The sequence below is a fragment of the Ochlerotatus camptorhynchus genome, unplaced genomic scaffold (assembly GCF_037179485.1).
Source record: "Ochlerotatus camptorhynchus isolate MF236.1 unplaced genomic scaffold, CSIRO-AGI_Acam_v1.1 ptg000063l, whole genome shotgun sequence".
NCBI lineage: Eukaryota > Metazoa > Arthropoda > Insecta > Diptera > Culicidae > Ochlerotatus > Ochlerotatus camptorhynchus.
This window is the reverse complement of record NW_027040553.1, coordinates 1837215-1848896: the sequence shown is the minus strand read 5'-3', so window position 1 is coordinate 1848896 and position 11682 is coordinate 1837215. Positions and strand designations below refer to the sequence as shown.

The following is an 11682-nucleotide window of genomic DNA, read 5'->3' as shown; positions in this document are numbered from 1 at the left end:
AGGGCGCGAGTATTGCTCCAATGACCAGCGTGATTGGTACGTTTCCAAGGGGATCCAAGTCGAGCCAACCGCAGCGTACACACCACAGCAGAATGGAGTGTCCGAACGGTTCAATCGGACAATCGTCGAAAAGGTGCGTGCGATGCTGATTGAAGCCCAAACTCCGAAGAATCTGTGGAATGAAGCGGTTCTAGCGGCGGTATACCTGACGAACAGAAGTCCAACCACCGCGGTATCTGATTGGAAGACTCCTGCGGAAATGTGGACTGGTCACAAGCCGGACGTTAGTAAACTACGTGTGTTCGGCTGTAAAGCATTTGCTTGGGTGTCCACGGCACAGAGGAAGAAACTGGATCCGAAAAGCAAGCCTGCTGTGATGATCGGCTATGCGCCGAACGCCTACCGCCTGTGGAACAAAGAGAAGAAGCAGTTATTCCTAGCCAGAGATGTCAAGTTCGATGAAAACAGTTTTCCGTTTGCCACCCAGATCCGTGACGAAACTCCTTTGGTTGTTGCTCCGTACGAGTTCGAGGATCAATATGAGGAAGACGTGCAAACCCCTGAACAGTCCGTTCAACCCGATGAGCCGCTGGTGGCTCAACATGACGACATCCTGACTGATGATGAAGAAGGCGAGGTTGAAGACGACGGTGTTGAAGAAACCGGAGCGCTCCCTTCACAACTAGACCGTGGTTCAAACCTCGAAATGGAAACCCCGAGGCGCAGCGAACGGGAGCGCAGACTCCCCGGTAAGTTGAAAGAATTTCTGGTTGGAAAAATTTTCACTGCCGCGCAATCCCATTCTGCAGATGTTCCCCATAACGTTTCCGATGTACTATTTGACGGTTCCGTTGGACGAGATGAGGCCGAGCGTTCGATCTTCGATGTCCCGGAGGCGTACAAGGAGATCGCTGGACGAGCCGACGAAGCTCTTTGGCAGCAAGCGGTCCGTGAGGAACTGCAGTCGCTAGCGGACAACCATGCTTGGCGATTGGTGAGATGCCCTGCTGGTGTGGTTCCGCTCAAATCGAAATGGGTCTTCCGAATCAAGCCGGACGAGCGTGGCGAACCGATCCGTTACAAGGCGCGCTTGGTGGCGAAGGGATTCCAACAGAAGCCCGGAGTCGACTACAACGAAACATATTCCCCCGTAGCAAAGTTAGCCACGATACGAACCGTTCTTGCTGTAGCAACCCACCGAAGGATGCACGTTCACCAACTCGATGTGAAGACCGCATTCCTCTACGGTGAGCTTGAAGAAGACGTCTACATGGCCATACCCGAAGGAGTTGCAGCACCGCCGAACTTCGTTTGCAAGCTGGATCGATCGCTGTACGGACTCAAGCAAAGCCCCCGCTGTTGGAACAACAAGCTAAACGACCTTCTACTGGATTTCGGCTTTACCCGTTCCCGGCATGATTACTGTCTATATACCAGGATCGACGATCGAGGGCGGGTATACATAATCATCTACGTGGACGATTTGATCATTGCTGGCGATCGACTGGACCTGGTGAAGGAGATCAAGCGTGCTCTTTCCAAGAAGCTCCAGATGACGGATTGCGGCGTGGTTAATCATTTCCTTGGAATGAAGATCCGATACTACCGCGCCACCGGATGCATGTACCTGGCGCAAGAAGCTGCTGTGGACCGTGTGCTGACGAAGTTCGGCATGCAAGACTGTAACCATGTCAAAACCCCAATGGAGAAAGGCTGTTTCCTGCCACCACAAGCTGCGAATCCTGTGTCGCATCCATACCGTCAATTGCTGGGCAGCCTGATGTATACGATGCTGTGTGTTCGACCGGACATATGCTACGCTGTTGGATACCTAGGGCGCTTCCAAGTTCAACCTGATGAGGCCCACTGGCAAGCCCTGAAGAGAGTGGTCCGTTACGTGAAGGGAACGAAGAACTTGAAGCTCCAGTACAAGCAAATCGACGACGCCGAGGCACTTGTCGGGTACGCAGACGCTAGTGGCTTCGTCTTTAAGGTCTTTGGGAACACCGTGTCTTGGGCAAGCCGCAAGCAACAAACCGTTGCACTGTCGTCGTGTGAAGCCGAGTATGCAGCTTTAAGTGCCGCGGCCTCCGAAGGGCTGTGGCTGCACGGAATCCTTGAAGACCTGAAGCAAGTTCGACCGGACACGGCATTCAAGGTGTACGAAGACAACCGTGGGTGCATTGCAATGGCCACAAACACCGAAAGCAAGCGTGTCAAGCACATCGATGTAAAGCACAATTTTTTGCGCGACCATGTGGCACAAGGAAGACTTCAAATCGAAGCAATTGATACAGCAAACCAAATAGCGGACACGTTCACCAAGCCCCTGGAACCTGGACGTTTCCGCGAACTGAGGACCCTCCTAGGACTGACCGATTCAGGGGGGGTGTTGGAGTAAATCGGTAACGCAGTGTGCTGATCACCTCCTTGGAGACCGAACGTCACCCCTAGCAACCTAAGTTTTCTTAAATAAACAACGGTGAAAAACTTTTCATTCCTGTTCAAGACTCCACTCAAGCTAGTCGTTAAATAAAATCCATTCTACTTTTAAACTTTGCTGTTCCGGTTCTTTATAACCATCAAGAGGCACAGACAAACAGACATAACACATTGAATATTTCTCATTGTAGAACATCGTCGCTAAAACATTACCGCCATCTGTTGAGTACACTGTAGTGGGTAGTACGCTGAACAGATGGCGGTAGTGTATAAACGTCAAACGCAAGGGAATTGACTATGCGCGCCACAGGTGGCAGTACTACCAACTGATATACTTTCAAATTGACTGTTAAATGATTGCTCGATGAACAACTTATGAGTGTTATGTATGTTTGTCTGAGTCTTAGGTATGTGCAGTTTCTTCGATTAACGGTAATTTTTACCGATATCTACACACCAAAAATTGGAATCAAGTTCCAGCCAAATGGATTGCTGAACTGCATCCAGCAAAAGCATTTTATACTGAACAACCAGCAATCCGAAGCAATGTTGCTGGATGCTAAGCCACAAACCGACATGAATAACCATAGCAAAATCAATAAAATTTCTGATTAAAGCACACTATTGACATCTGGCTCCGTGTTCGCGGGAAATATTTAGCTTAGCCATGGAACCGCATGCAAAATTTATGCATTGGTTCGTGTCTGATTTATTCTGGACAAATTGTTTTTATCTAGATAAAAAAAATCCTATGGTTTTAACAGTTCGGATCACTGCAAATTTACATCGGTCGTTTACGATTTTCGGGCATAAGTCAGAATTAAGTGTCATGTCGGTTTGTCGGTGGCTAAGCTACCCGTGTTATCTGTCAAAACATTGATCTTTTTTTCAGTCTCACTTTCCTGCGCTTATTGATTTCATGCATAGGCGTGCACTTTTTGACTAATTCATCGCGCATATACTAGCTGAATTTACCTTGAATTATGAAGTAAGTTAATAAATTTTATCGTTCATGCAATGTTTTCCATGTGACTCCAGCTGACACTCTTCGCCAGAAGAATTTCCGGCCTCGCTACCCAATGACGCTACGACAAAATCAAGATCACATGGCGCTGTGGCGAAAAATGATAACTGTTGTATCGCATGACGTTTGAGATTTTTATAATAAATAATCGATCAAATTAATCATGCATTAACACACTTAACTTTCTAAACAATCCTAATAGGGGAAATGGATATAATGTCGGCATAAATGCCTCTTATTTGGGCCCATACATACATTCAGCAATCGACTAAATTTTCAATAGCGACCAAAAATATCCATTGGTACCGTCCAGTGACGACGCGTTCATCTAGATAAAATTGATAAATAGCAGATTTGTAGCGATGGGCTTAATCTTAGATCCATAGGCCAACATTAGAGCCATTTCCTCTATGATTCGAAATGGTAAATTAATTAATACTGCTGACGATAGAGCATGCTTAGCTTTGCTGAAAAAATCTGTGAAATATTGCTGAATTTACATTAAAGAGCGGTGACATCTGCGTCACGTTATTTTGTTGGTCGTTCAGCAGTCATGTTTTGCTGGAAGAAATCCGCACAACTTTGAGATTAGGGCGTAATTGCTTTTGTAAACAAACACTACAATCGCCGATTTATCGCCAATTAAAGCTCAATCTAAAAAATAAACGACACAAACAAGTAGAAAAATGAATCCTCTATCATTTGGTATGGTTTGTTTGCGAGATTGAGTTTCAATTTACGAGAAATCGACGATAGATGTGTTTGTTTACAAAATCAATTACGCCCAAATCTCAAAGTTCGCCGGAAATGCTGAATTTCCAGCTCGGAAAACTCCAGGAAAGTTTTGCTGGTTTACGGCTATAAAAAATGGATTTCTCGCGTCACTTTTCAAATAGACCAATGTAACAAATGTAAACAAATCGAGTTAAGCGATACAAACTATTGCTCTTCTGTCATTGTATGTGATACAAAAACATACATCCAAATTTACTTTCATTTATTTAAGATAATCATTGATCAAAAATTGTCCAATGTACAGTTTGAAATGATTGGTACATGATTGTTACTTCGGTCATTAGGACTGCCTAACATGATTGGTGCTCCTTTTCCAAAGGCAGGGCCAATCTAAAGTTAGGTACTATACTTTGAAATCTGTGAAAGGGAATCTAGTATCATGCAGACAAAACGTCCAATGTAACACCCATTGATTATGTCATTGAGAAAAATCGTCCAATGTAACATGTCCGATGTACAACTCGACTTGTCAAAACGTCCTATGTGATTTTTTCTATGTTGTAGCATGAAATTGTGATTTTACTGTTTCTTCTGAATTTTCAACGTTATTATATGCTGACTACATTAAAAATAGTAATGTATTGTTTTTAAACAGTTAAAATAATAATCTGTCGAACTTCAACTTCGATTTTCTCAAAATGGTGGATATGTTACATTGGTCTATTTGAAAAGTGACGCGAGATTTGTGTATTCTTTATCGACTTTTAGGTATGAGCATCTCAGCGTGTACATTATAGATACAGTATCTGTTGAATGACAACCGATCGATGCGTTGCATATCAACCTAACAATCTAGATATTAAGATCGTGGTAGGCCTTGCCTTCTTCAAAATATGAACAATTATTGTTCTCTTTTACCCAAGCTACCGTTCAATAAAGACGCTTTAACTTTGCTCTGCCTATTTGATTAGGTTATGGGCCCAGCACAGTAGAAGGAAAATTCGAGAAAAGTTGTGGCTGTTCGATGGAACCAACTTCGGAAACTGGGAGTTCCGAGTTGAGGTTCTAATGGAGGACAAAGATTTGTTGGGCTGTCTGGAGAAGGCCATCGAAGACGAGGAGTACGCGAGGGAGCTCCAAGCGGACACAGCGGCAGTCAAGGCGGAGAAGAAGAAGAAACTCGAAGAACGCATGGCCAAAGACCGGAAGTGCAAAAATGTGCTCATCAACCGAATAGCAGAGGACCAACTGGACTACGTGGAGGACAAACAGACGGCGAAGGAAGCTTGGGACGCTTTGAAGAACGCGTTCGAGCGGGTTGGTATCGCCGGGAAGCTGTACTTGAAGAAGCAGTTCCAGGAGCTGCGTCTAAAAGAAGGCATTCCTGCTGCAGTTTGAGAAAGTGCTGCGTGAGATGAAGGCTGCCGGGGTGAAAACGGAGGACGAGGATGTCGTTTGCCAGCTTTTGTTAGCGCAACCAAAGTCCTATGATGCGTTAATCACGGCTTTGGAAACTATCCAACCTGACAAGTTAACCCTGTAGTACGTCAAGAAGCGGCTGATGGACGAGTCTGCAAAACGTGCGAATCAAACGGGCCACGCGGAGGAAAATTCTGGTGAGTCGGCTTTCGCTGGGAAGAAGGTTGGTTTCAAGTGCTTCGAGTGTGGTCGTTTCGGGCACAAACGTAATTCCGTAATTCAGCGGCGAAAGAACGCGAAAGGAATCCCAAACCGAACGGGAGAGCCAAACGCAAGCAGAAGGGAAATGCAAATGTCAGTTGTGAAAATGAGGTGTCGTTCATCGCTGCTACGGGCAACGGTGCTTTTTCGACGCCTACTGTGATGCCCAATATGCGAGTAGAATGGTTTTTGGATTCGGGTGCAACAGACCATATGCTGAAGGACAAGCATTTATTCGAAGAACTACACCGGCTGACAAGGAAAGTTACCATTGCTGTGGCGAAGTCTGGCCAGGTTATTGTGGCAGAAATTTCTGGTACCGTGAGGGTCGATATGCTGATCGATGGAAAGAAGGAACTGTCCGTGGTGAAAGATGTGCTGAACGTACCGGAGCTGCAGTGCAATTTGTTCTCCGTACGTCGGCTTGAGGACAGCGGAATGACGGTGAAGATTGCTGGAGGAAAAGTGACAATTGAGAAGAATGATCGAACTGTCTGTGTGGGACGTCGAACTGGACATTTACCTTCGTGGTGGTGTGGAGTCGAGTGCGAGTGCTATGACGTCGAAGCACGAAGTTGTCGAGTTGTGGCATCGAAGGTACGGCCATTTAGGAGAAGCAAACATGAAGAACCTCTGGAAGCATGGGATGATCGATGTCTTTGCGAAGTATGTTTAAAAGGTAAGCAGACGAGGCAGCCTTTGGAACTCATCCACTCCGACGTGTGTGTGTGAACCGTTTACTCCAACCACGTGGAACGAGAAACGTTTCTATGTCCCGTTTATGGATGATAATAGTCACTTCACGGCGGTCTATTTGCTGGCATCGAAGGACGAGGTTCAGGAGAAGTTCGAGCAGTACTGTGCGCAAGTAACGGCATTTTTCGGTACGAAGGTGGCGAGGCTGCGGTGCGACAATGGCGCGGAGTATACCAGCAACTCGTTCAGGAAGCTTTGTCGAACTGAAGGGATTCGCATGGAGACAACTGCTCCGTACAGTCCGCAGCAGAATGGGATGGCGGAACGATTAAATCGCACCTTGTTGGATAAATCACATTCCATACTACAAGATACTGGTTTGCCGAAATCGATGTGGGGTGAAGCTGCCCTAGCTGCTACATACATTTTGAATCGGAGCCCAACGTCTGCTCTGGAAGAAAGAAAAACTCCGTTTGAAATTTTGTACGGCAGAAAACCGAACGTGGATGAAATACGTGTGTTCGGTTCAACGGCATTTACCTGGGTTCCGAAGGCAAAATTGGACCCGAGAAGTGAGAAAAACGTGATGGTGGCATGCACGACGAATGGATACAGGATCTGGGACACTAGGAAGAAAACGATTTTCACATCCCGTGAAGTTGTGTTTGACGAGGAACGGAAACCGGAGCGAAAACCAGATCCAGTGAAGGTAATTTACGATTCGGACGAAGAAGACGAGTCCGATGTGGAGGCGGACGACTTGTTTGTGCAGACTGAACCAACTGAGGAGGAGTCATCCGAAGAAAGCTAGTCTGAAGATACAGCGGAGGAAGAGGAAGCTACCGGCGCGCTCCCTCCGCAATCAGAAGTAGACAACTGCCCTGCAGAAACGTCCACGAGGCAAAGCGGACGGGAGCGCAAACTCCCCGGTAAGTTTCTTGATTTTATTACTGGTTTTGAGGCAAATACTGGTAGTGAATGTTTCGCAGGTTCAGCCGAGGATGTACGAACAACGAACGACATGGTGATGCGGAGCATTCGTGGAGGACCTTCCGTCAACCATAGATGGTCTACAAAAGCTTAGAGATTGGATCCATTGGAAGGCTGCAATCAACACTGAACTGGAATCGCTACAGAGGAACGAAACATGGGAGCTCGTTCCGAAGCCGGCAGGAAAGAACATCGTAGATTGCTAGTGGGTCTTCAAGGTGAAGCGTGATGATGCTGAAAATGTAGATCGCTACAAGGCTCGACTGGTTGCGAAAGGCTATTCGCAGCGGAAGGGGTTCGATTTTGATGAGACGTATGCACCTGTAGCCAAAATAACCACAGTGAGAACGCTGCTTTCGGTGGCGAACAAGAAGGGGTACTACAGGGGCCTGAAGCAGGCACCGAGAAGTTGGAACGAACAATTCCATTCGTTCGTCCTTAACCTCGGATTCAAGCGATCCAATGTGGATAGCTGTTTGTACTGGAAGAAGGAGAAAGGCTTTGTTATCTACCTGTTGCTGTACGTGGATGATATTATCCTTATATCCAACCGGATGGGTCTGGTGACAGCCATCAAATCCCAGATGTCAAGGCGTTTCGAGATGGTGGACATGGGAGAGCTGAACCACTTCCTGGGTCGAGGTTCGAGAGGAGGTGTTATGAAAATAAGCCAGCCAAAATACATTGGGGATCTTCTTCAGCGATTCGGTATGGCCGAATGTAAACCGGTGGCAACCTCGTTGGAACCGAATCTGAAGCTTGCATGCAGGAAGGACGAGAACGTGACGAAGAAACCATATCGCATTGGCATTGGCAGCTTAACGTACCTGGCACTTACGTTGCGACCAGATATCAGTGCTGCTGTCAACTATATCAGCAGATTCCAATCTGCCCCGACCGATGCTAACTAGTGCCACCTGAAGCGTGTACTTCGGTATCGGAAAGGGACCGTAAGCATGGGTTTGGTCTATCATCAACATGGAGAATAACAACCGCTGATCGGGGAAACAATCAAGAAGATCGACGATCGATATCCGGCAACGTATTTCACGTCTATGGAGCAATGGTTTCGTAGATGATACGAAAGCAATCGACTGTATCGCTATCGTCAACGAAGGCCGAGTACATTTCCCTTAATCAAGCGGCGTGTGAGGCGATTTGGCTCAAGAACTTGCTGGAAGAACTTGGACTCATCTTTCATCATCCGATACCGTTATTTGAAGACAACCAGTCTTGCATCCGAATCGCCGAAGAACCACAGGATCACAAGCGGATGAAACATGTCGACATTTCGTATAACTTTATTCGAGAGAAAATCCAGGATGGTCTTATCAAGATTATCTACAAGCCCAACATTTATTCATTTTCTAAATGCACAGATAGCTCATTTGGTTTAAAATTGCTAAGATGTGACTACCCCAAGAATTCGACAATTTGGAATAACAAAGAGGGAAGTTCTTTGGCCTAGTAAGAAACCTTAGAAACATTCGTGAACTAGTAATTAGTAAAAAAAAGTTGTCGTAAAATGTTGTTCAAAATGTTGAAAAAGGAAGTTCTATGAACTTTTCTTTTAAAACTTGAGAAGTCCGAAGAAAATCCTAGAAATCCGTAGAACTTCCGGAAAGTCTGTAGAATTTACGAAACGCAAGAAGTAGGTCACTCGGCCACCTTGTGTTAAACACAGCAAAAACACTTCGGCACACTTCAAACAATAGAGTTAACAAATATATAGAGGAAGAATAGCGCTGGTGTTCCCTTTGTTCTAGTGCGGAAACATGTTGGGTACAGAACTGTCACACTTTGTGCTATTTTGGGGAATTTTCATGTACCATGTTGTTTTGATTTGAGGAGAAAAAAGGAAAACAGTTTGCTAATTTTAGTTCGATGCTCGTTTTGATTGTGGAAAATTGTGAAATTTGTCACTAGGAGTGCAAACTATTCACAAAAAACAAAACATAGAGCTTAAAAACAACATAAATAAATTGCCTGAGCTGTATTCATAAATGAATTCATCACATAGCTATTACATGTAAGCTCTGAAGAGGGTTCTGCTATCAGGTGATATTATCTGGGTTGGAGCGACGCGTAAAATGGTAAATCGTGCGTGCAATTTATAGCTTATAGAACCCAAAATTAAATACAGTTTTCCAAGTAAGGTTTAAAATTATTGTTTTAATTATAGGGCGAATCGTTCTACATACCTTGGCATTGTTATTGTAATTTAGGAAGAACAGTCAGCGAAAAAGATGTTTTTTTTTTAAGTGGTATCACACATCAAACTTATAAGACAGAACCACCAATTACTATAATTGAAGGGAAGTGTTCTCAGCGTGACAACAAACAACATAACTTTTCAAAAATAACTTATTTCTATAACAATTGTGAAATAATCTCTCTGAACATTGAAGCTTATGTAAAAAATAAAATACTTAAAAATATTACCTTATTATACGTAGGAGTTTGTCGCTGTGCCCCCTTCACCGTTACCATTTTCGAAAAACTTATGGCACTGTCCCAAGCACCATTCGTAGCCTAGAAAAGTAATGGAATTGACGGGAGCTGCCCTGAAGATTACCATAGAGCTTCCTCTGAACAATGACCTCCATCCATGGCGCTGTGGTCGTCGGAGAAATTAATTAGACTTACACTGAACTGAAATTACAACCACGGACTCACCTCCACCAGCATCCGAGCGCAGTGCAGCATATTCTTGTGCACGGTGGGATCCGTTTCCGACTGCATCACCGTTTTGATCACATCGAACGGCACGATGAACATCCACGAAACGATCCCGGCAACGGCACCGGCCGCCGCAATCAACGACGCCTCGTACGGGCTGCTTACCACCGAAACCACCGTGCCACCACCATAGCGGTCCCGCTTCAATCGGTGCATCCGTTCCTCGATTCCGAGCATGTACTCGTACACCATCATGTAGATGCCGTATGGCAGCACGTCACGCCACATCATCGGAGTTATGCCCCGGTAAATACCCCATATGCCCTCGATGCGGTGTATGTCCAGCAGGCAGCGCCACGGGCGTCCAATATCTGGCAAAAAACGGTAAGAGATTGTGTTTAACAAGCTTGAGCTTATCGATGAAAGGAAAACGTACATCGAAGAGTCTGAAGTCTCACTTTAACAACCTCTATGGGACATCCTAGAAGGACCTGTGTAATACCGGCTACCGAACCAGCAAGCAGCACGTGCTTCTGCCACTTCTCTCGCCGTTCAAATTCGGATTTGCACCTGAGAAAAAAAAAACAAGCTTATTTATACCAAAGTTGAATTTGAAATCGATTGCATTTTCAACTTACTGAAATTGAAGTTGTCTCATGTATTCTCCGTAGACGGCAAACACTACCGAGTTCGTTGCACCGCTGGTCATCAGCGGGAAGAACATTCCTTTGTAGAATCCGAGGACCTACGAAAGCGAAATGAGAATTTATCCCACTGTGTGTCACTCGGTGAAATGTTTCAAACATGTTGCATCATTGGTTGCACGATACGCGTCGCGCGACAACCAGTGACGAAGTTCTGCAGTTGATCAGATTCACTTTCTTCTATTTCCTGCTTGGCAGGTGCTTCCCAAACAATCCAAAAATAGATGCAGTACCTAATTCGATCGAGCCACAAAGTTGGAACTGCCATCTAGACAGTTTCCACGTAAAGCACACCGTTGGGGGGCGCCAACCCCAGTCAACCGTGTGATGTGACATTTACGTGGTGTCGTGAATTTGAATCAGGTGACACGCCACTACTCACCCCATTGTTGCGTAGGATGATGTTGTAGACGGAAGTCCGGATTTTGTGATTGGAAAACTGCTGCCAGGTTTTGATCGTGTCCAACGGATGTCCTATCAGCACCCCGCATGCTCCTGTGCACAAGAGAGATTTATTAGACATTCCCAAAAAAAACACACACACTGGAATCAAGGGACAAAACACGTTACACAAAGATTAACCAAAGCACGCACACACGTAACGTTACCGCCAAAACAACCGGAAATGAAGTCGTAGGTGATGTGCTGCATCACTACTCTAGGCGTCGTCGCCCCTGAAGAATCGTTCGCGGAAGAGGAACTGCTACCCGGGGGGACGTACGATCCGCTCAC

General features: G+C 45.5%; 1 protein-coding gene across 4 annotated transcripts; it reads right to left on the bottom strand.

Moving 5' to 3' along the window:
• Positions 1-9931: 9931 nt before the first annotated feature.
• LOC135696899 (solute carrier family 25 member 47-B) lies at positions 9932-11682 on the bottom strand. 4 transcript variants are annotated; one of them, XM_065216437.1, is made up of 6 exons: positions 11541-11682; positions 11333-11445; positions 10885-10991; positions 10683-10816; positions 10244-10617; positions 9932-10181 (listed from the first exon to the last, which is right to left on the bottom strand). In XM_065216437.1, exons 1-6 carry the CDS (start codon positions 11599-11601, stop codon positions 10014-10016), a joined length of 957 nt encoding a protein of 318 aa, XP_065072509.1. In that variant the 5' UTR covers positions 11602-11682; the 3' UTR covers positions 9932-10013. The 4 variants fall into 4 exon arrangements, with proteins under 4 accessions (XP_065072509.1, XP_065072510.1, XP_065072511.1 ...); XM_065216438.1 differs by having other exon boundaries at positions 11559-11682; XM_065216439.1 differs by having other exon boundaries at positions 11545-11634.